Source organism: Heterodontus francisci, chromosome 17 (assembly GCF_036365525.1).
Source record: "Heterodontus francisci isolate sHetFra1 chromosome 17, sHetFra1.hap1, whole genome shotgun sequence".
Lineage (NCBI taxonomy): Eukaryota > Metazoa > Chordata > Chondrichthyes > Heterodontiformes > Heterodontidae > Heterodontus > Heterodontus francisci.
Window position 1 is genome coordinate 3,154,260 of NC_090387.1, and position 25,114 is coordinate 3,179,373.

General features: G+C 46.1%; 1 protein-coding gene across 2 annotated transcripts in view; it reads left to right on the forward strand.

Moving 5' to 3' along the window:
• The window catches only part of gpatch1 (G patch domain containing 1), a 77,440-nt gene that overhangs the window by 6,091 nt on the left and 46,235 nt on the right, over positions 1–25,114 (forward strand). For both annotated transcript variants that reach the window (XM_068049013.1, XM_068049014.1), the window contains exons 4-10: positions 643–803; positions 3,674–3,771; positions 11,621–11,679; positions 12,552–12,797; positions 17,103–17,250; positions 17,356–17,435; positions 19,678–19,882. In XM_068049013.1, the coding sequence (XP_067905114.1) occupies positions 643–803; positions 3,674–3,771; positions 11,621–11,679; positions 12,552–12,797; positions 17,103–17,250; positions 17,356–17,435; positions 19,678–19,882 (997 nt within the window). The remainder of the gene's footprint in view (positions 1–642; positions 804–3,673; positions 3,772–11,620; positions 11,680–12,551; positions 12,798–17,102; positions 17,251–17,355; positions 17,436–19,677; positions 19,883–25,114) is intronic.

The window sequence follows — 25,114 nt, forward strand, 5'->3', positions numbered from 1 at the left end:
TGTTATGTTTGGACCTGTTCTGTGTAGAGCCTGGAGTGCAGCATCCTGTGGAGCTGATCCCCAGATGCTACTTTCGTGGTCACTCCATTATCAAGAAGCACCAGTAGAGGCTGGCTGCTCCACTTGGAGGAAGTTTGGGATGAAGGGAGGGAGTGAGTCTGATCTTCAGGCCCCTCACACTTTCCTTCAGTCAATATCTCCACATTTTATGTATGAAGAGGCTGTTCTCCTTGCAGCAGAGAGGGTTAAGGGGATATTTGATAGAGGGGTTCAAAATTTGAAGGGTTTTGTGAAGAGTAAAGAAGGTGAAAATGTTTCCCTGGAGGGAGGGTCAGTAACCAGAGGACACAGATTTAAAGTGATTGGCAAAAGAACCAGAGGGGGAGATGAATAGAATTTTCTTCATTCAGTGAGTTGCTACAATCGGGAATGTGCTGCAGGAAAGGGCAGTGGAAGCAGATTCACTAGTAACTTAAAAAAAAATTGGATAAATACTTGAAAAGGAAAGGTTTGCAGGGTTATGGAGCAAGCTTAGGCAATGGGACTAATTAGATAACCCTTTCAAAGAGCTAGCACAGTGGGCCGAATGGCCTCCTATGCTATAAGATTCTGTGATTTTTTTTTTATTAAACTTTTTTTAAGGATCTCAAGGAGCATGGAATTGCGCCAAAGGGGATAACAACAACAGACGACTTTGCCTCGAAGGCTAAAGACAAGATCCAGGAGAAGTCACGAGCTTTGACGAGTGTGGCAGCTCCCATTCCTGGGGCCACCATTTTGGACGACATGATTGCTCCAGCAAAGTGAGAGGGGAGTGGGGTTTGAGGGAGGAGATTACAGTTGAACGGAAGACTATCCTAGCCTTGACTGGGTTGCCACACCAAATGACGCTCGGTGGCAGAGGCTCTGTCAGTCTGGTGAAGCGATCATTGGCTGCAATTCAAATGCAGCAGTGGTTGGGGAAAAGACCAAAACACGGACAGACCTGTCCATGCGGGTAGGGTTGGGGGAGAGGTGGGGGGTGCAATTGTAGATATTGGGGTTGAAAATACCCCTCCCTCGTAGGTTCCCTTGTTGGAGCGGCAGCCACAGGATAAAGCACCTGTCTAAATTAAACGTTTTATGATGACATGGAAGTTTCTTCTCAGTACTTTTCCCTTCAGTTTTTGCCCCATCTTCCATGAAGTGACTGCCCCTCCCTGCAGGAGGGGTTGCAGGGGCGTCCTCGTTTCCGTGCACACCTGATGGGTGTCCCTGGGGTATTTGGCTGTGGTGCGCAGACTGTTGTCTCCCATCACCGGACAGTGATCAGGAACAGGAGTTGATTTCTGCTTTCTCTAACTGAGGTTCACTGGACATAGGAAAGAGTAGGAACAGGAGGAGGCTATTTAATGCTTCGAGCCTGTTCTACCATTCACTGAGATCATGGCTGATCTGTGAGTAACTCACCTCCTGACTCCCCAAAGCCTGTCCACCATCTACCTGATACAAGTCAGGAGAGTGATGGAATACTCTCCACTTGCCTGGATGAGTGCAGCTCCAACAACACAAGAAGCTGAACAGCATCCAGGACAAAGCAGCCCACTTGATCGGCAACCCATCCACCAACATAAACATTCATTCCCTTCACCACCGACGCACAGTGGCAGCAGTGTGTACCATCTACAAAATGCACCGCAGCAACTCACCAAGGCTCTTTCGACAGCACCTACCAAACCAGCGACCTCTACCACCTAGAAGGACGAGGGCAGCAGATACATGGGAACACCACCACCTGTAAGTTCCCCTCCAAGCCAGAAACCATCCTGTCTTGGGAATTTATCACTGTTCCTTCAATGTTGCTGGATCAAAATGCTGGAACTCCCTTCCTAACAGCACTATGGAAGTACCTGCGCCAGTTCAAGAAGGCAGCTCACCACATCCTTCTCAAGGGCAATCAGGGATGAGCAACAAATGATGGCCTAACCAGCGACACTTACATCCCATGAAAGAATATTTAAAAAAAAAAGACCTAACTTTACATACTGCATATACCTTAAAGTTTACAATTGATCTAGCATTAATTGCCATTTGCGGAAGAGAGTTGCATGAAGGGTTGTGAATCTTTAGAATTCTCTACTCTGGAGGGTTGTGGATGATCTATTGTTGAATATATTTAAGGCTGAGATAGACAGATTTTTGGTGTCTCGGGAAATCAAGGGATTTTGGTGGGAGGAGTGGGTGCAGGTTGGAAAGTGGAGTTGAAGACCAAGATCAGCCATGATTGTATTGAATGGCGGAGCAGGCGTGACAGGCCATATGGTCTTCTCCTGCTCCTATTTCTTATGTTCTACCACCTTCTGTGAGTAGAAGTGTTGCTAATTTCATTCCTAAAAGGTCTTGCTCTAATTTTTAGACAGTCGCCAAGTGCTAGACTCCCCAACCAGCGGAATAATTGCTCTCTGTTTCACTTAATATCTTGAAAACTTTGATCAAATTCACCCTTAACCTTCTAAATTCCAGGGGAATACAACCCTAGTTTGTGTAATCTCTCCTTGTAGCTTAACTCTTGGAGTCCAGGTAGAATTCTAGTAAATCTGATGCTCTGCCTCCAAGGCCAGTATATCCTCCCTAAGGTGTGGTGCCCAGAACTGCTCTCAGTAACTCCAGGTGTGGTCTACCCAGAGCTTTGTGTAGCTGAAGTATGACCTCTATCCATTTGTATTCTAGTTCTCCAGCTGTAAAGGCCAGTATTCAATTAGCCTTTTTGATTATTTTCTGTACCTGTTCATGACATTTTAATGATCTGTGTACATGGACCCGCCCCACCTCCATCTCTTTGGATCTCTACTGTTTTTCACTTTTCACCATTTAGAAAATATCATGTTCTATCCATTTAGGTCCAAAGTGGATAACCTCACACTTGCCTACATTGAATTCCATTTGCCACAGTTTTGCACATTCCCCGAATCAATTAATATCTCTTTGTAATTTTATACTTCCACCAACACTACTTACAATGCTCGCTATCTAACTGGGGGGTCACTGAGGTGAACCGTATTCACCGCTACCTGGTTGAGATCAAAGGACCGAATCTGCCACCTTCCTGGTGTGGAGGAGGGTCCATTTAGCACCCAATCCCGAAGAGGCACTGAACTAATTGAATTTTGATTTTCAAGTCTTGATCAGATGCTGTAATGCCTGGAAGGGATGAAACTGCGGTTGTAGTGCTGTTGATATTGAAGTCACCTTGACCTTGAGCACTGTGTGCCTCTGGTGATCACAAGCTGTTTGTGTTTTTATTTAGGGGGTTGGGTTGGTGGGTGGGTCTCTCAGTCACTCATGTTTCCCCCGCCCCCCCCCCCCCCCCCCAATATGTCACATTACTGAAACGCAACAAGTTCCTTTTGGTGCTGAGCTCTGAGTGATTTGCGTTCCAAAGCATCGTAATGTGTACTCCAAATGAAGCAATACTGGAGGTTTTTGAAGCAGGGCGGTGAGTTGGAGAGCAAGAAGGGGAGTGATGTGCTCCTTCTGTGGGACAGACCAACCAAACCCCAGTCTGTTCAGAAGTCTGGTGTGTCCTGGTGATCAATTGTCTGGTCCCACTAACACTGTCATAACCTGGTTAACAGTTTTCAAGTGATTTCATTAATTCAAAGATGTAAAGTAAAGTCTCCCAACTTTGGCCCAGGATAACAATTGGTGTGCAGTTACTGCGGAAAATGGGCTGGAAGGAAGGACAAGGGCTCGGACCGCGTGTGAAGAGGAAGCCTCAGAGGCAACAATGTGGTGAGAAATGACCCAGTATCACTGCTAATTTTTAGCTTGCTTTCAGGACTCAGTTGGATGTAAGAAAGAACTTTCATTTCTGTAGCACCTTTCACAACCTCGGGATGTCCTTTAGTTTTACAGCGAAAATAGTACTTTTAAAAGTGTTGTAATGTAGGAAATATGGCAGCCAATGTATGCACAGCAAGATCCCACAAACAGCAATGTGATGATCATCAGGTAATCTGTTTTATTGATGGTTGAGGGATAAATATTGGCCAGGACACCAGGGAGAACTCCCCTGCTTTTCTTTGAAATAGTGGCCATGGGATCTTTACGTCCACCTGAGAGGGCAGATGAGGCCTTTTTTTAACGTCTCGTGAAAGACAGCACCTCTGACAGTGCAGCACTCCCTCTATACCGCACTGGCATGTCAGCCTAGATTGCACGCTCAAGTCTCTGGAGTGGGACTTGAATCCATGACCTCCTGACTCAGAGGAGAAACTGCTACCCACTGAGCCATGGCTGATAAATAGAATGATGTTTGAGGCCTTGCAGAGGGTGTTCAAGGATTTAGGTACAAGATTGAAAACAAATCCCTGTCGGATGGTAATCTCTGCATTGTTTTCTGCAACTACTTACTGGACAGGTTAAGGGTAGGGAGATTTGGATGGTCAGTGTATGGCTGTGGAGTTGGTGCAGGAGTGAAGGATTCATGCATTTAGGGCGCTGGAGTGAACTCTGAACACGGGAAGATTATACAAGAACAAAATACTGCAAATGCTGGAAATCTGAAATAAAAACAGAAAGTGCTGGAAATACTCAGCAGGTCTGGCAGCATGTGTAGAGAGAGAAGCAGAGTTAACGCTTCAGGTCAGTGACCTTTCATCAGAACTGGGAAAAGTTAGAAATCTAATAGGTTTTAAGCAAGTGGGCGGGGCGGGGTAGGGGGACAAAGAACAAAAGGGACAGTCTGTGATGGGGTGAAAGGCAGGAGAGATTAAAGTTTATTTTTTATTTTATTTATTTATTTAGAGATATAGCACTAAAACAGGCCGTTCGGCTCACCGAGTCTGTGCCGACCATCAACCACCCGTTTATACTAATCCTACATTAATCCTATATTCCTACCCCATCTTTCCTCAATTTCCCTACCACCTACCTACACTAGGGGCAATTTACAATGGCCAATTTACCTATCAACTTGCAAGTCTTTGGCTGTGGGAGGAAACTGGAGCACCCGGCGGAAACCCACGCGGTTACAGGGAGAATTTGCAAACTTCGCACGGGCAGTACCCAGAACTGAACCTGGGTTGCTGGAGCTGTGAGGCTGCAGTGCTAACCACTGCGCCACTGTGCCGCCCAAAATGACAAAAGAGTTGGTGATGTAGGGCCAAAGGGAGTGGTAAGGGGAAGATTATACCATAGGGACGGTCTTCACCTGAACACAAATGGCACAGACATCCTTGCTGAGAGTGGAAGTAGAACAGGATTTAAACTAATATGATGAGGAGGTGGGGGCAAATGTCAGGGTTCGAGTCCAGAGAGGATGAGCAGAATTAGTAAAGCTTTTGGAATAGAAGCTGATGTCTTAGCTTGCATTTGAGGAAAAGACTCTGAGGTAGTGATGCTGCAGATGTGGAGTAGATGAATTTTCAACACAACTTGTATTTATAAATCATCTCTAACATAGTAAAATGTCCCAAAGTGCCTCACAGGTGGCTTATCAAAACAAAATTTGATACTGAGCCACATGGGGGAAGAGATCTTAGGGCAGGCGACCAAAAGCTTGGTCAAAGAGGTAGGTTTTAAGGAGCGTCTTGAAGGAGGAGAGAGAGGCGGAGAAGTTTATTTATTTATTTAGAGATACAGCACTGAAATGCCCTTCGGCCCACTGAGTCTGTGCCGACCAACAACCACCCATTTATACTAATCCTACATTAATCCCATATTCCCTACCACATCCCCACCATTCTCCTACCACCTACCTACACTAGGGGCAATTTATAATGGCCAATTTACCTATCAACCTGCAAGTCTTTGGCTGTGGGAGGAAACCAGAGCACCCGGCGGAAACCCACGCGTTCACAGGGAGAACTTGCAAACTCCGCACAGGCAGTACCCAGAACTGAACCCGGGTCGCTGGAGCTGTGAGGCTGCGGTGTTAACTACTGCGCCACTGTGCCGCTCTAGGGAGAGATTTCCAGAGCTTAGGGTTTAAGCAGCTGATGGCACAGCCAGCAATGATGGGGCAATGAATATCGGGGATTTGGAAGAGGCCAGAATTAGAAGAGTGCAGAGATCTTGGAGGGTTGTGGAGCTGGGGACATTGGAGAGGTAGAGGGCTCAGGCCATGGAGGGATTTGAAAGCAATGACAAGGCAGTAGAGAAGGAGGCCATTCAGCCCATTGTGCCTAAACCAGCTCTTTGAAAGAACAATATAATTAATCCCACTCCCCTGCTCTTTCACCATTGTTATGACCAGGTGAGGCAGGGGTCTAGGGCTCCCCTCTCAGCCTTTTCCTGGTTTGGCCGTAACAGGGTTTAATTTTTAAAACACTCTTTTTAGCTTCCCCTCTGAGTTCTTGCTTACTACTCTCTAATTGTAATGGCAAAGAAATCAACCAGACAGGCTTTCTCAGATTTAAACCAGAAAGGTGTAAGTTTATTAACCTGAAAACTCTAACTCAGTTAAAACTACAAAGAATACGCAATGCAACAACACTAACATGCATACGCGATAAACGCACACGCAAATAGAGACAGAGGAAGAGAAAGAATTAAGGGGGAATGGTTTTAAGTAATAGATGGAATTCAGTTACTGGTTCTGGGTTGGATATAAAGTCTTTGATTGAACTTAAGTCTTGCAGTTCTCGTTGGGGCCCAGATCACACTTTCAAACTTGTTTAGCTGGTACCAGAAGGCTGCAGGAGTCTTCTGTCTTGAGGCTTGAGTTACATCCGTGGGTCCCTAAAATTGTGCGTGTGAGAGATAGAGAAGGCGTGCTCTTTTCTTGAAGTTCAATTGCAGTCTCTTCCAAAAACTCTTCTGTGAGCACAATTCAATTAACTCCAGGCTGGCCAGCAGGTTAGTCATGTGACTAGCATTTGTCTTGAGGCAGCCTCGCCTGTGAGGTTTGTGGATTCCTCACAGCTTACCAGACACACTCTGGGCGGGGTGGAATGCTGGCTCTTACACATTCAATGACACTCAATGTCTCTTGATTATCGCTACTGGGAAAATCCATCTGGCTAATTGGATCAGGGAGTGCTCCCATTGTCTGTCCATTTAGAATGCAAATATGCAGCCATGTTTTCAGCCACTGTTCTGTGGTCTTTTTAAACAAGTTATTTCAATGTCCAGTAAACGTTCAAATAATAATGTTCCATATGACAAAATTAAGATGTCTCATTCCGTCACACATCCACATCCAGCAGAATGAAATGCGACATTAGGGGAGCCAATCCCGAAATGTTGGAAAAATTAGACCCCACATCCTCCTATGTAAATGCAGACACCAGAAGCACCCCACCAGAGTTGCTAACAGCATTTACAGAAACATGCAGGGAGAAAGAGAGTCAAGAGGGCAAAGAAACTGTGAAGAGAAAGTACAGGAAAACACGCACGCATTTCTCTCTTTCATTCTCATTCATTCAGAAATCTTAAAAATGGTTACAGTCTGTCTGTCCTTTGTAGCAGTGCTGCTTTAAACTGCCCCTTTTCTTGAGGTGGGTCTGAGATAGTTATGTGTTACCCAAGGGGTTTAAAATTTCTTCACTTTCAGCCTGCAATACGTTGGGAATGGGCATCCCAATAAACATGTGATTTTTGGGGAGGTTTGCAGTTTGCACATTTCCATGACTGCCTAGGGTTCCTTTGTTCCTGTTGAGGTCTGCAGGGGGAAGGTCAGATTTAGTTACCCCTGGTTTGGAGTTCTGCTCGTGAGAGTCGGCTGTGGGTGGATCCACTCTGATCTCTCTCCCAGTGCCCTGATGAGTCATGCAAGGGCTTTTCCTTTTAGGGGATGGTTGGTTCCCTTTTCTCCTGACTGTGGGGGTGGATTCTTTGCTAATCTCCCCTTTGTCCACTGGGACACTCCTGCTTGCAGGTATTTGTCCAGATTCTACTGCACTCCACTGCGGCACTTGGACTAGGTGAGGCATCACCTTCACTGTTTCTTTGCTCTCTTGCCTCTCTTTCTCCCTGCATGTTTCTGTAATGCTATTAGCAAGTCTGGTGGGGTGCTTCTGGTGTCTGTGTTTACATAGGAGGATGTGGGGTCTAATTTTTCCAACATTTTGGGGTTGGCTGACTGGACAGTAGGGATTTTCATTTGGACATCCTCTCGGAACTCCTTCAACTTGTCCTCGTTGTCCCTTTTTCCCCTTTCCTCTAACTTTTTGCCAGCCCTGTGCCTGCATGTCCCTTTTTGTTCTTGGCAGGGGTCCCTTACAATTCGTGGCCTCCTGCTGGAGAGTCCTCTAAACAGCGGTACATGATTTAGGGGTGCAGATTTCACTGCAGGTTGGGGTTTCCCCTCAACCTGGCACATGTGGCAACTCCTGCAGTACTCCACCACATCTTTGTGGAGTTTTGGCCAGTCAATCTGCTGTCTTATGTGGGCTTTGGTTTTTCGTATACCGGCATGTACAGCCATTGTAGTCTCATGGGCCCTTCTTAATATTTCTCTCCGATATCTCTGTGGCACCACTAACTGGTGAACCACTGTCTACTCTTTGCTCTCAGGTCTGTGAGGAGAACTCCATTTCCTCATCAGTATATCATTCTTTAATTAGTAGCAATCAGGGACTCCCTCTGCTTCAATTTCAGTCTGGGCAGCCTGTGCTAACACTCTGATTACTGGGTCGGCTCGCTGAGCCTCAGCCAGGGAAGATTCATTTCATTCGTTCCCTGGGTCCTTTAACTTTCCAAAGAAAGTCTGACGGACAGACCTCATGGTCATCTGCCTGCAGTGCCAATTCGGTCTCCTCTGGGGTAGCTGGTTTGATCATGGCCCAATTCACTACACATTCAGGGGAACTGCAGGGAACCATCTCCTGCCATTACCCTGTCTCTCTCAGTTCCTCTTTCCCTACTGGGAAGCTACCACTTTAGCCACCGCCAGATCATTACCTAACAGCAGGTCAACCCTGTCCACAGGCAAACTACGTACAATCCCAACGGTCACTGGTCCCGAAACTAGGTCACACTCCAAGTGCACCCGATGTAAAGATACAGACATACACTGCCCTCCAATACCATTTACCACTATTCTGGTATTTACTGCACTCTCTGGGGAAAAGGTCGGGCCTTTTCCCAGTTAAAGGGATCTTGTGGCACCCGTATCCCTGAGGATTATTATGGGTTTGCTTGCCCCACTCGAGGGGTATGGGGTTACTCTCCCTTCAGACACGAAATTCTGATAACCTTCAGGAATCTTATTAAATTTTCCTGCACCTACAGCAGTATGTTTTCTGGGCCTTACTACTGTTGCAGTTAAAGCCACAGCTTGTTCAGCTGTGCTTTCCCAGGGTCCTTTCTCCTTCACTGAGTGGGTGTTCCCTGATTAACCCTACAAGATTTCCCAGTAGTTTCTAGCAATCAGCTCTCAGATGACCTGCCTTCTTACAATGGAAGCACACAGGTCTCTGGGTCTCACTCTTATTTACAGCACCTTCCTTTTGGGCTGGAGGAGGGCCCCGTGTGTGTCCTGCTTTTCTCTCTTTCCCAGGACTGCCTGGGCTCCTATCACCTTCCCACTCTTTGTCCCTTTTGGATTTGTGGGGTGACTGGGAAAGGTTTTCCCCTGGGGAACCGACTTGTATATTAGAGCAAACTCATCAGCCAGAACTGTGGGCTTGCCTCGCTCTATGTACTTTTTGTTCCTCCACATGGGTCTTTATGGAGAGGGGGAGAGAGAGTTTTTAAATTCCTCTAGCAAAATTACCTCTCTGAGATTCTCATAGCTGGGCTGCACTTTAAGAGCCTTCAACCACTGGTCAAAAGCCAGCTGCTTACTTCTGTCAAACTCAAAATAAGTTTGATCATCTTGCTTCCTGAGAGTTTGAAACTTCTGGCGGTAGGCTTCCGGTACTAGCTCGTATGCCCCGTGGATAGCATTTCTGTCAGTTCATAATTTGATGCACCCTCATCTGGCAAAAGGGAGTAAACCTCATGGGCTTTTCCTGTTAGCTTACTTTGCAACAGAAGAGTCAAGTCTCAGCCGGCCACTTTAACTGCCTTGCAAGTTTCTCAAAAGATACAAAAAATGTTTCCACGTCTCTCTCATTGAGTTTGGGAATCAATTGGGAAAATTTTAAAAATTCCATACACAGCCCCACATTTGTATTTTCAATGCTTTCACTGGGGTTACTCTGTTGCCCCCTAGTTAACTCAAGCTGCTTCTGATGAAGGGTCACTGACCTGAAACGTTAACTCTGCTTCTCTCTCCACAGATGCTGCCAGACCTGCTGAGTATTTCCAGCATTTCTCGTTTTTATTTCAGATTTCCAGCATCTGTAGTATTTTGCTTTTATATTAGATTTGTGGTGAATGGTTGTTTTTCAGACTGGAGTCACAGTGGATCTACAGTGAGTGATGTTCCCAAGGTTGAGTGCTAGGGCCACTGCTTTTTTGACTTGGATATTGGGAAACTGAGTAAAATTTCAACATTTGTAAATGATACCATACTTGGAGGTGTGGCAAACAGTGAGAATGATACTAATTGACTGCAACAGGACATAGATAGGCTAGCAGAATGGGCAGACAAGTGGCAGGTGTAATTTAATACAGACGAATGTGAGGTGATGCATTTTGACAGAAGGGATAGGGCAAGGCAATGTAGACTTAATGGCAAAGTTGTAAAGAGTGTGCAGGGACCGAGGGACCTGGGAATCCATGTGCATTGATCTTTGAAGGTGGCAGAACATATTGAGAGAGTACTATCTTGGGATTCATAAATAGAGATATTGAGCACAAAAGCAGGGAAGTTATGCTGAACCCTTATTAAGCTCTGGTTAGGCCACAACTGGAGTACTGTGTCCAGTTCTGGTCACCACACTTTAGGAAGGATGTGAGGGTCCTTGAGAGGGTACAGAGGAGATTTACCAGAATGGTTCCAGGGGTGAGGGAATTTAGTTACAAGGTTAGGTTGGAGAAGCTGGAGTTGTTCTCCTTGGAGCAAAGGAGGCTGAGGGAGATTTGATAGAGGTGGATAAGATTATGACAGGTTTAGATAAGGTAGACAAGGAAAAACTGTTCCCATTTAGCTGACAGTACAAGGACTAGGGGTTGAAGGTTTTGGGCAAGAAATGTAGGGGGATGTGAGGTAAGAACTTTTTTATGCAGCAAGTGGTAATGACCTGGGACTTGCTGCCTATGAGGGTGGTGGAAGTGGAGACGATCAATGATTTCAGTAGGAAATTGGATGGGCACGAGGGAAATCAACTTGCAGGGATATGGGGATTGAGAGGGTCAGTGGGACTAGTTGGATTGCTGTACAGAGAGCTGGCATAGGTCGATGGGCTGAATGGCCTCCTCCTGTGCCGTTATGACTCTATGGATTTATTAGTGACTATCTTTATAGTTAAGGCCCCTAGTTCTGTTATGTGTGCTTCTTTAAAAGAAAAAAATGATCAGGATCGAGAACTTCACCGGTATTGTTCCCCTGACCCTGAGGCTAATTGCAACACCAAAGCCTGAGCTGGGCTCTGCCAGCTTGGTATAAACCCAGCGATTACAACTGGGACCCCAGTCATTTGTCATTCAGTTACTGACTGAGCTTTCAGGAACCTTCCCATGCAACATGTTGAACATAGAATGGATGTTGGACTCATCCTTGCTTACTGTTTCCATTTTATTTGACACACAGATACAGGTGTGAAAGTGTATGGGTGTTCCTTGCCTGACGAAGGCTCGGATGGATTGCAGGTATGTTGTGGAGTCCTGACTGTTGTGTTTCCTCCTTGATTAACCTCGTGATTCGCCATTTTTAATCATTAAGCCCTCCAATACCTGCAGTGTTATGCTGTGTGATCTTATTGACTGTTCAATGCAGGGAAGTGTGAGGTCATCCACTTTGAACTTTCTACATGGTGAAGAGTGAGGAACTGTGGAGGAGCAGAGATGTTGAGGGATCTAGGTATAGAGTTCACTAAAAGCCTGTGAAAAGTCCAGAAAATAATTGAAGAGGTTAATGGAATGTTGGGCTTTATCTCAAGAAGACTGGAATACAAAGGGATGGAAGTTAGTTAAAGCTGTACAAAGCTCTGGTTAGACCCCATCTGGAATATTCAGTTCTGGGCACAGCATCTTTGGAAGAATAAATTGGCCTCGGAGGGAGTGCAGTGCAGATTCACCAGAATGATATTGGAGCTAAAAAAGGGTTAAATTACGAGGACAGGTTGCATGGACGGATTGTATTTCCTTGAATTTAGAAGGTGAAGGGGTGATGTAATTGAGTTGTTTACAATGATTAAAGGATTTGATAGGGTAGACAGAGATAAACTATTTCCTCTGATGGAGGAGTCCAGAAAAAGGGGGGCATAACCTTTAGATATTTAGAGCCAGGCCGTTCAGGGGTGATGTCAGGAAGCACTTCTTCACACAAAGGGGAGTGGAAATCTGGAACAGTCTCTGCACCCTCTTTCCCCCCCCCCCACCCCCCCCAAAAAAAAGCTGTTGAAGTGGAGGGTCAATTGAAAATTTCAAAACTTCGATAGATTTTTCGATAGGCAAAGGGTATTATGGCCTTGCTGTAATTTAGAGGGGAATCTAAGTGTTCACTCTGTTTTTCACTCCAGGAGGAAGAGGATGAGTATCAGCCTGAAAATGTCACCTTTGCACCAAAGGATGTGGTGATGATGGACTTCACACCAAAGGACGACCGGCATGGGCTTGGGTACAGTGGAATCGATCCTCGCAGGGCTTTGTATGGAGCGTCAAGAGAGGGGTCCATTAGCATATTGAACACAGACTCCGACAGGTCCAGCAATCTACTAGGTGATGTCCAATCTGGCAAGGGGAGGAAACTCGGCATCACTGGGCAGGTGAAACTATTAATACAGCTGACTTTTGGTCACATTTCTAAAGAACTGAAGGCACGACTGCCAACGGTGAATCAATGGGAATCAGGAATGCTCAAGGGGCCAAAATTGGAGGAGCGCAGAGATCTCAGAGTTGTAGGACTGGAGGAGGTGACGACTAGGGAGGGATGTGGCAATGGAGGGATTTGAACACAAGGATGAGAATTTTAAACTTGAGGCATTGGTGGACCAGGAACTGGTGTAGGCCAGCAAGTACAGGAGTGATGGGTGAACAGGATTTGGTGTGAGTTAGGACACTAGCAGCAGAGTTTTTGGATAAGCCTAAGTTAATGCAGGTTGGAGAATGCGAGGCTGACTAAGGGAGCATTGGAATAGTTGAGTTTGGTTATGACAAAAGCATGGATGAGGGTTTCAGAAAATTGGTAAGGCAGGGCGGAAGGTAGGCCATGTTGGGGACATGGGAGTAGGCGGTCTTGGTGAAGGAGGCTGCATTTTACAAGCCACTGATGTCGGTGGCCAGGGTGGACCGCCCCCTCACTGGCGTGCAACTTTATCATCCCGCCACTGGGAACGATAGTGGGTGTGGCTGCGCAAAAAGGCAGCTGTCCTCCCCAATCACATGGTAAGAGCAGCGATAGAGACGCCGTTGCCCCGTTCACAAAAAACCCCTTGCAGAGAGCACCCCCCCCCCCCGGCCGTTCTAACACAAGCCCCCTGCAGAGTTTCCGTCCCATTCATACAAACCCCTTGCAGAGCTCCCCCCACCCCCCCATAAACCCCTTGGACACTCAGCATAGCAGCAGTGGCCATTGTAAACCTCGCTTCCCCTGTGCTACTCTGGTTATGTTGCCTTCCCTCTTGCGGCACCGTGAACTCTTGCCTCGGTGGCACCAGCTTTTCAAAGTCGCGAAACCGAAGGCATGTGACTGCTGCACATCATCCACAAAATTGAGTAAGCTTCATTGGATTGCAGTGAATTAGATACAAATTTATTTTAAACAGCATTTCAAACATTTAAATGATGCTTTCGCATTGGGGCATCAGTACCGCCACGGTATTCCACCGCCTCCAACAAAATTGGCACATTGCAGTACGCCAGCGGGTTTCATGGCAGACGTCTCCACAGAGATTCTCAGCACCCCCTGCCCCTCACACCACTGAACCCGCCTCCGACAAGAGAAGAAAATTCAGCCCTCTGTTATATAATCAATGTAGAAGAGCTAAAGAAAGAAAGAAAGAACTTGCATTTATAGTAACACCTTTCTCATCCTCAAGGTGTCCCTAAGGGTTTTTACTTGTAATGAATTACTTTGGAAGTGTAGACACTATTGTTAGGTCACCCCACCCGAACCCCTAGAGGCTGTACTGAATCTTTCAAGTTTGAACATCTGCTGGGGCTCCAGGTATATTCACATTGAATAACTTTGCAGCAGCTGGGTAAAGCATTTTGTAGAGATGTCTGGGATCCTGGTTAAGTCACGGGCAGCTTAGACACCAGAATGCCATGCTGAAGTCATAGAGTTACACAGCACAGGAATAGGCCCTTCGGCCCATCGTGTCCGTGCCGGCCATCAAGCACCTAACTATTTTAATCCCATTTTCCTGCACTTGGCCCGTAGACTTGTATGCTATGGCATTTCAAGTGCTCATCTAAATACTTCTTAAATGTTGTGAGGATTCCTGCCTCTACCACCTCTTCAGGCAGTGTGTTCCAGATTCCAAACACCCTCTGGGTGAAAAAAGTTTTCCTCAAATCCCCTCTAAACCTCCTGCCCCTTACCTTAAATCTATGCTCCCTGGTTATTGACACCTCCACTAAGGGAAAAAGTCTCTTCCTATCTAACCTATCAATACCCCTCATAATTTTGTATACCTCAATCATGTCTCCCCTCAGCCTTCTCTGCTCTAAGGAAAACAACCCGAGCCTTTTCAGTCTCTCTTCATAGCTGAAATGTTCCAGCCCAGGCAACATCCTGGTGAATCTCCTCTGCACCCTCTCCAGTGCAATCACATCCTTCCCATAGTGTGGTGCCCAGAACTGTACACCGTACTCCAGCTGTGGCCTAACTAGCGTTTTATACAGCTCCATCATAACCTCCCTGCTCTTATGCCTCGGCTAATAAAGGCAAGTATCCCATATGCCTTCCTAACCACCTCAGCTACCTGTATTGCTGCCGTCAGTGATCTATGGACAAGTACACCAAGGTCCCTCTGACCTTCTGTACTTCCTAGGGTCCTACCATCCATTGTATATTCCCTTACCTTGTTAGTCCTCCCAAAATGTATCACCTCACACTTCTCAGGATTAAATTCCATTTGTCACTGCTCCGCCCATCTTACCAGCCCATCTATATCGTCCTGTAATCTAAGGCTTTCCTCCTCACTATTTATGACACCATCAATTTTCGTGTCATCTGCAAACTTCCTGATCATACCTCCGATATTCACATCTAAATCATTAATGTACACTACAAACAGCAAGGGTCCAGCACCGATCCCTGTGGTACACCACTGGTCACCGGCTTCCACTTGCAAAAACAACCCTCGACCATCACCCTCTGTTTCCTGCCACTAAGCCAATTTTGGATCCAATTTGCCAAATTGCCCTGGATGCCATGGGCTCTTACCTTCTTAACCAATCTCCCATGCGGGACCTTATCAAAAGCCTTACTGAAGTCCATGTAGACTGCATCAACTGCTTTACCCTCATCTACACATCTAGTCACCTCCTCGAAAAATTTAATCAAGTTAATTAGACACGATCTCCCCCTGACAAAGCAGTGCTGACTATCCCTGATTATTCCTTGCCTCTCCAAGTGGAGATTAATCCTGTCCCTCAGAATTTTTTCCAATAGTTTCCCAACCACTGATGTTAGACTCACCAGCCTGTAATTACCTGGTTTATCCCTGTTACCCTTCTTGAATAATGGTACCACGTTCGCTGTCCTCCAGTACCTCTCCTGTGACCAGAGAGGATCTGAAAATTTGTGTCAGAGCCCCTACTATCTCCTCCCTTGCCTCACATAACAGCCTGGGATACATCTCGTCTGGGCCTAGGGATTTATCCACTTTTAAGCCTGCTAAAACATCTAATACTTCCTCCCTTTCAATGCTAATATGTTCAAGTATATCGCAATCCCCCTCCCTGATCTCTACACCTACATCATCCTTCTCCACAGTGAAAACAGATGAAAAGTAATCATTTAAAACCTCACCTATGTCCTCCAGCTCCACACACGCATTGCCACTTTTGTCCCTAATGGGCCCTGCTCTTTCCCTGGTTATCCTCTTGCCCTTAATATACTTAGGATGCGCCTTAGGATTTTTCTTTATCTTGCCCGCCAATGTTTTTTCATGTCCCTTCTTCGCTGTCCTAATTACTTTATTAAGTACCCCCTACACTTTCTATACTCCTCTCGTGCCTCCGCTGTTTTCAGCGCTCTGAATCTGCCATAAGCCTCCTTTTTTTTCCTGATCCAATCCTCTGTATCCATTGACATCCAGGGTTCACTGGACTTGATGGTCCTACCCTTCACCTTAATGGGTACATGATGGCCCTGAACCCTCGCTATTTACTCTTTGAATGACTCCCACTGGCCTGATGTAGACTTTCCTACAAGTAGCTGCTCCCAGTCCACTTTGTCCAGATCCTGTTTTATCATATTGAAATCGGCCTTCCCCCAATTCAGTTCCTTTATTTCTGGCCCGTCTTTGTCCTTTTCCATAACTACCTTAAATCTTAGAGTTATGGTCACTATCCCTGAAATGTTCCCCCACTGACACTTCTACCACTTGTCCAGCTTCATTCCCTAAATTAGGTCCAGTACTGCCCCTTCTCCTGTAGGGCTTTCTACATACTGGCTCAAAAAGCTCTCCTGTATGCATTTTAAGAATTCCGCCCCCTTTGAGCCTTTTGCACTAAGACTTTCCCAGTTGATATTAGGTAAGTTGAAATCCCCTACTATTATTACCCTATTATTTTTACACCTTTCTGAGATTTGCCTACATATCTGCTCCTCTGTCTCTCCCTGACTATTTGGAGGCCTGTAGTACACACCCGGCCAAGTGATTGCCCCCTTTTTGTTTTTAAATTCTACCTAAATGGCCTCATTTGAGGAACCTTCTAAGATATCATCCCTCCTTACTGCAGTAATTGACTCCTTGATCAACAGTGCAATGCCACCTCCTCTTTTATTCCCTCCCCTATCACGCCTGAAGATTCTATACCCTGGAATATTGAGTTGCCAGTCCTGCCCCTCCCTCAACCATGTCTCTATAATAGCAATAATATTTTTATTTATTGCAAAGGCGTTTGGTGTGGGTGCTCTCGAGGAAGATGATGATGATATTTACGCCAGGGATACGCTGTCACAATACGATACGGTGCTGAGAGAGGAAGAGCCAGGTGATGGGCTGTTTGGGTGGACAGCACCACAACAATACAAGAAAGCGAAAGGTGAGTGCGTGTAGTGTGAGGAAGGGAAGCTTTCTGCAGGATGCTCTGGGTGCACATCTTGGCACGGACTCTGGATTAATTGAAACCAGACTTTGTATGTTGCAGGTTTGGACCCTCAGACGGGATATATCGGAAAACTGCTAGAGGGCTTCTCCTTGGGGTCCAAGGCGACTAAATCAAAAAAGGTACTTGTATCATCGTCTAGTCTGCTTTCTCTGTACCTGTCTGTACAGTAACAAACAAGACAAGGGGAGTGGACCATCAATATAAGATAGTCACTAATAAATCCAATAGGGAATTCAGGAGAAACTTCTTTACCCAAAGAGTGGTGAGGATGTGGAACTCACTACCACAGGGAGTGGTTGTGTTGAATAAGCATTGCTACATTTAAGGGGAAACTAGATGAGCACAGAGGACCAAAGGAATAGCAGGATAGGCTGTTAGGGTGAAATGGAGTAGGGTGGGAGGAGGCTTGTGTGGAGCTTAAACACCAGCATGGACCTGTTGGGCTGAATGGCCTATTTCTGTGCTGTATGTAACTCAGTGATGCAGGGCTAACAGGCAGTGATTAGGTAGTAATTTAGCCCTTGCTTTCCTTGTGTTGTCTCTGAACACTGACGGAGTAAATTCCAGACAGTTGGCTGGATATTTTCCCATGACCAAAACCACCGGCCACTCAGTAAATGGACCACAGGTCCTCTACAATCTGGGAAGTACCATTATCTGCCCGGTATCTAGGTAAATGACGATGAGAGCCAGGGATTGTAATGGTGAACTGTGACTACACCAGCTACTGGAAAGCATCACCTCCTGCCATGTGATTCTCCCTACTGTGAAAAACAGATCAAATGTACACTCCTGCTCCTCCATTCAGCAAATTTATTTCTTTGGGTTTTTTTGCAGTTCCTGTGGTATTATGAGTTGGAATAACTCTTTGATACTGGGCCATCCTCTTCGAAACAGATGCTAAACAAACAAATATTTTCTTTTTATAAGACAGGCAGATGAACAGAGAGTGAAATATATATTAATCTCTTTGATGTAGTAAATAATAGACACCACCAGCTTTCTCTTTAAACACAGACTTTAAATATAAGTGGACGCCCCAAGCGTCAATTTGGCCTAGCTCCCCTGCAAGGCGGCAGAAAGTTTAAAGGCAGCTTTCGGTCATGCAGCCTTTCAGCCCACAAGCTTGTTCCCCATTCAGTTAGGTCATGGCTGATCTGTAGCTCACTCCATTTACACGACTTTGTTCCACATCCCCTGATACTCTCTATCTACCCTATCAAATCCTTGTATCAGTTTAAAAACCTTGATTTGATCAGCACACAATCTTCTGTACTCGGGGAATGCAAGCCAAATACGTACTCTCCTCCAAGGCCAATATACCCTTCCTGAGATTGGTTGCTGTACTGGTGGGCGCCACACATTCTCTCCAGGACCACGCAGACACAGGTATCCAGAGTGATGTCCCCACTCCACCTGCCATGCCCATCTGGACCTGTGAATGGCAGGACCAGGAGCAAGCCCATGAGAACACTGGGTGGCACAGTGGTTAGCACCGCAGCCTCACAGCTCCAGGGACCCGGGTTCGATTCTGGGTACTGCCTGTGTGGAGTTTGCAAGTTCTCCCTGTGTCTGCGTGGGTTTTCCCCGGGTGCTCCGGTTTCCTCCCGCAGCCAAAGACTTGCAGGTGATAGGTAAGTTGGCCATTGTAAATTGCCCCTAGTGTAGGTAGATGATAGGGAATAAGGGATTACTGTAGCGTTAGTATAAATGGGTGGTTGTTGGTCGGCACAGACTCGGTGGGCCGAAGGGCCTGTTTCAGTGCTGTATCTCTAAATAAAATAAAGAAGCTACCCAGATTTGCCGTCCCCTTCCCTCCTCCATGCTGAGTGGGGCTAAGATTGAAGATTCCTCCCATAATTAATCATAACCAGAGGGCACAGGTTTAAAAACAACCAGAGTGGAGATGAGGAAACAATTGTTTACACAGTGAGTTGTTGTGATCTGGAACGCGCTGCCTGAAAGGGCGGTGGAAGCAGATTCAATAGTAACTTTCAAAAGGGAATTGGATAAAGAGTTGAAAAGGAGAGATTTTCAGGGCTATGGGGAAAGAGCAGGGGAGTGGAACTAATTGGATTGCTCTTTCAAAGAGCAGCCACAAGTACAGTGGGCCAAATGGTTTCCTGTGCTGAATCATGCTATGATTCTATACTATGATTAGACTGTATAGTGTGGTTGCTGTTTGTATCTGCGCAAAGGTTCTAGAGCATTGACTCTGGGAACTGAGTGGCAGTAAATGACTTGCACTCCCTGCGATGTATTGATACCAGGCCCCCATTGGCAGCAATATGACAGAGCAGGGGGTCAGGGAGGAGGTTTGTTGCAGACTGTCTAAGTCTAACACCTTGCCCATTATGTCAGGTGTATGGTCCCCCTGAACTGCCGAGGGACTACAGGCCGATTCACTACTTCCGACCGGTTGTGGCGCCAGGAACCGTCAGCACTGCAATGGCGCAAGCACTCGTGGCATCAGCAGGGCAGCTCAACACCGAGGCGGGACCAAAGGGCCGGCACCAGCTGAATGCAATGCAGAGACGAGAGCTGATTGGGGAAGATGCTCTGCAAGGTATGGGGATCCTTGACAACTCCAAAAAACATCTCACCAACACGCAACAGGGTTTATTTCATATAACTAAGAAAAAAGCAAAGTTTGTCTTAAATACACTCGACCTCTCCGCTCTATCGAAAGAAAGAACGTACATTTCTGTAGTGCCTTTCACAACCTTAGGAGATCCCAGAGTGCTTTACAGCCAATAAAATACTTTTGAAGTATAGTAACTACAGTAAGTATAGTAACTTGTAGTCTAGAAACTGTGACAGGCAATTTATGAACGGCAAGAATCCACAAACTGCAATGTGACAAATCCAGATATCTGTTTTAGTGATGTTGGTTGAGAGGTAAGTATTCTTCAGGACATGGGGAAGAACTCCCCTGTTCTTCTTCACAATATTTTGTGAAGATCTTTTATGTCCATCGGTCCTTGGTTTAACGTATCATCTGACAGATGGCACCTCTGACAGTACTGCACTCCCTCAGTACTGCACCGTCAGTGTCAACCTGGATTATGGGCTCATGGAACCAATGACCTGGCTCAGGCAAGAGAGTGCTGCCACTGAGCCACAGCTGGCAGTGAGTGAAATAACCTAGGCAGCCAATGTCAGCAGGCTAACATGTGAAGGATGAACACGGGTTGAGGGAGCAGGATTAAACTGCTTACAGTTTTGTATGTAGTGTGGTTTTGTGTGGCAGATCGATTGTGCTCAATATCGAGGAACATAGGAAGTTAGGAACAGGAGTAGGCCATTCAGCCCCTCGAGCCTGTCCCACCATTCTTTGAGATCATGGTTGATCCGTGGCCTAACTCCATATACCTGCCTTTGGCCCATATCCCTTAATATCTTTGCTTAACAAAAATCTCTCTCAGATTTAAAATTAACTTTTAGAACATTACAGCGCAGTACAGGCCCTTCGGCCCTCGATGTTGCGCCGACCTGTGAAACCATCTGACCTACACTATTCCATTTTCATCCATATGTCTATCCAATGACCACTTAAATGCCCCTAAAGTTGGCGAATCTACTACTGCTGCAGGCAGGGCGTTCCACGCCCTTACTACTCTCTGAGTAAAGAAACTACCTCTCACATCTGTCCTATATCTATCACCCCTCAACTTGAAGCTATGTCCCCTCGTGTTTGCCATCACCATCCGAGGAAAAAGTCTCTCACTATCCACCCTATCTAACCCTCTGATTATCTTATATGTCTCTATTAAGTCACCTCTCCTCCTCCTTCTCTCCAACGAAAACAACCTCAAGTCCCTCAGCCTTTCCTCGTAAGACCTTCCCTCCATACCAGGCAACATCCTAGTAAATCTCCTCTGCACCCTTTCCATAGCTTCCACATCCTTCCTATAATGCGGTGACCAGAACTGCACGCAATACTCCAGGTGCGGTCTCACCAGAGTTTTGTACAGCTGCAGCATGACTTCGTGGCTCCGAAACTCGACCCCCCTACTAATAAAAGCTAACACACCATATGCCTTCTTAACAGCCCTATTAACTTGGTTAGCAACCTTCAGGGATTTATGCACCTGGACACCAAGATCTCTCTGTTCATCTACACTACCAAGAATTTTCCCATTAGCCCAGTACTCTGCATTCCTGTTACTCCTTCCAAAGTGAATCACCTCGCACTTTTCCGCATTAAACTCCATTTGCCATCTCTCAGCCCAGCTCTGCAGCCTATCTATGTCCCTCTGTACCCTACAACATCCTTCGGCACTATCCACAACTCCACCGACCTTAGTGTCATCTGCAAATTTACTAACCCACCCTTCTACACCCTCTTCCAGGTCATTTATAAAAATGACAAACAGCAGTGGCCCCAAAACAGATCCTTGCGGTACACCACTAGTAACTGTTCTAGCTTCAACTGCTGTTTGTGGGAGAGAGTTCGAAACCACCCTTTGCTTGAAGAAGTGCTTCCTAACATCTCTCCTGAACGGTCTGGTCTTAATTTTTAGACTATGCCCCCTAGTTTTAGAATCTCCAACCAGTGGAAATAGTTTATCTTTATCCAGCCTGTCTTTTCCTGTTAATATCTTGAAGACTTTGATCAGATCACCCTTAACCTTCTAACTTCTAGCGAAAACAGGCCTAATTTGTGTAATCTGTCCTCGTAACTTAACCCTTGTAGTTCAGGTATCATGCTTGTAAACCTACGTTGCGCTCCCTCCAAGGCCAATATATCCTTCCTAAGGTGTGGTGCCCAGAACTGCTCACAGTACTCCAAGTGGGGTCTTACCAGGGTTTTGTACAGCTGCAGCATAACCTCTGTGTCTTTATACTCCAATCCTCTAGATATAAAGGCTAGCATTCCATTAGCCTTTTTGATTATTTTCTGCACTTGCTCGTGGCATTTTAAAGATCTATGCACCTGAACCCCCAAGTCTCTTTGGACATCCACTGTACTTAACCTCTTCCCATTTAGAAAGTACCCTGCTCTATCCTCTTTTGGTCCAAAATGGATAATCTCACACTTGCCCGCATTGAAATCCATCTGCCACAGTTTTGCCCACTCACCTAGTCTGTCAATATTTTCTTACAATTTTTATGCTATCATCCAGACTGTCTACAATGCCACCTAACTTTGTATCATTAGCAAATTTGGATATATGACTTACTATGCCATCATCCAAGTCGTTAATGAATAATGTGAATAATTGAGGCCCCAACACAGATCCCTGCGGGACACCACTAGTCACATCCTGCCAATCAGAGTACGTACCCATGATCCCCACTCTTTGTCGCCTACCACTCAACCAACTTCCTAACCATGTCAATAATTTGCCCTCAACTCCATGGGCTTCTACCTTAGTTAACAGTCTCTTATGTGGGACTTTATCAAATGCCTTCTGGAAATCCATATAAATAACATCCATAGACATTCCCCTGTCCACTACCTTAACAAGCTCTTCAAAAAATTCAATGAGATTTGTCAGGCATGACCTTCCCGTCATGAATCCATGCTGGCTGTCCCTGATTAACTGAAGTTTTTCTATGTGTTCAGTCACCCTATCCTTGATTGTAGACTCCAGCAACTTCCCCACCACAGATGTCAGGCTAACTGGTCTGTAATTTCCTTGGTTCCCCCTTTCACCCTTCTTGAAAAGTGGGGTGACGTGCAACTTTCCAATCCAGAGGGACCTGAATCTAGGGAACTCTGAAAGACTATAGTTAGGGCATCTACAATGTGTTCCCCTACTTCCTTTAACACCCTCGGATGGAAACCGTCAGGTCCTGGGGATTTCTCACTCTTTAGTTCCATTAATTTCCTTGTTACTGATGATTTACTTACATTAATTGTATTAAGTCCCTGTCCCCATCAGCTATTAATTTCTTCGGGACTTCCGGCAAGTTATCCTCCTTTTCAGCTGTAAATACTGAGGCAAAGTAATTGTTCAACATGTCTGCCATTTCCCCATTCTCAATGACAATATCTCCAGTTTCAGCTTTTAGTGGGCCTATATTGCTCTTGACCACCCATTTCCCCTTTATGTAACGATAACATTTCTTATTGATTTTGATGTCCCTTGCAAGTTTCCTTTCATAATCTCTTTTAGTAGCTCTTATAAGCTGCTTTGTGACCCTTTACTGGTCTTTGTATTGATCCCATTCGGTCGGATCTGTGCTGCGTTTTGCATTTTTGTAATCTAGTAGTAGTCCCTCTCATTACATTGCAAGACCGTCTCAATGGAATGCTAGCAGTTTTATTTTCTGACGGTTTGTAAGTTCAGAATGAGTTGAGCAATATAATTTTTTTTTTAATTTGTTCGTGGGACGTGGGCATCGCTGGCAAGGCCAGCATTTATTGCCCATCCCTAATTGCCCTTGAGAAGGTGGTGGTGAGCTCTTGAACCGCTGCAGTCCATGTGGGGTAGGTACACCCACAGTGCTGTTAGGAAGGGAGTTCCAGGATTTTGACCCAGTGACAGTGAAGGAATGGTGATATAGTTCCAAGTCAGGATGGTGTGTGACTTGGAGGGGAACTTGCAGGTGGTGATGTTCCCATGCATCTGCTGCCCTTGTCCTTCTAGATGATCGAGGTTGCGGGTTTGGAAGGTGCTGTCTGAGGAGCCTTGGTGAGTTGCTGTAGTGTATCTTGTAGATGGTGCACACTGCTGCCACTGTGTGTCGGTGGTGGAGGGAGTGAATGTTTGTAGATGGGGTGCCAATCAAGTGGGCTGCTTTGTCCTGGATGGTGTTGAGCTTCTTGAGTGTTGTTGGAGCTGCACCCATCCAGGCAAGTGGAGAGTGTTCCATCACACTCCTGACTTGTGCTTTGTAGATAATGGACAGGCATTGGGGTGACAGGAGGTGAGTTACTCATCGCAGAGGTCCCAGCCTCTGATCTGCTCTTGTAGCCACAGTATTTATGTGGCTGGTCCAGTTCAGTTTCTGGTCAATGGTAACCCCCCCAGAATGTTAGTGGGGGATTCAGTGATGGTAATGCCATTGAATGTCAAGGGGAGATGGTTAGATTCTCTCTTGTTGGAGATGGACATTGCTTGGCACTTGTGTGACACAAATGTTACTTGTCACTTATCAGCCCAAGCCTGGATGTTGTCCAGGTCTTGTTGCCTCTGGACATGGGCTGCTTCAGTATCTGAGGAGTCGCGAATGGTGCTGAACATTGTGCAATCATCAGTGAACATCCCCACTTCTGACCTTATGATTCAGGGAAGGCCATTGATGAAGCAGCTGAAGATGGTTGGGCCTAGGACACTACCCTGATGAACTCCTGCAGTGATGTCCTGGAGCTCAGATGATTGACCTCCAACAACCACAGCCATCTTCCTTTGTGCCAGGTATGACTCCAACCAACAGAGAGTTTTCCCCCTGATTCCCATTGACTCCAGTTTTGCTAGGGCTCCTTGATGCCATACTCAGTCAAATGCTGCCTTGATGTCAAGGGCAGTCACTCTCACCTCACCTCTTGAGTTCAGCTCTTTTGTCCATGTTTGAACCAAGGCTGTAATGAGGTCAGGAGCTGAGTGTCCCTGGCGGAACCCAAACTTAGCGTCAGTGAGAAGGTTATTGCTGAGCAAGTGCCGCTTGATGGCACTGTTGACAACCTCTTCCATCACTTTGCTGATGATTGAGAGTAGACTGGGTTGGATTTGTCCTGCTTTTCATGCACAGGACATACCTGGGCAATTTTCCACAATGCTGGGTAGATGCCAGTGTTGTAGCTGTACTGGAACAGCTTGGCTAGGGTGCGGCCAGTTCTGGAGCACAA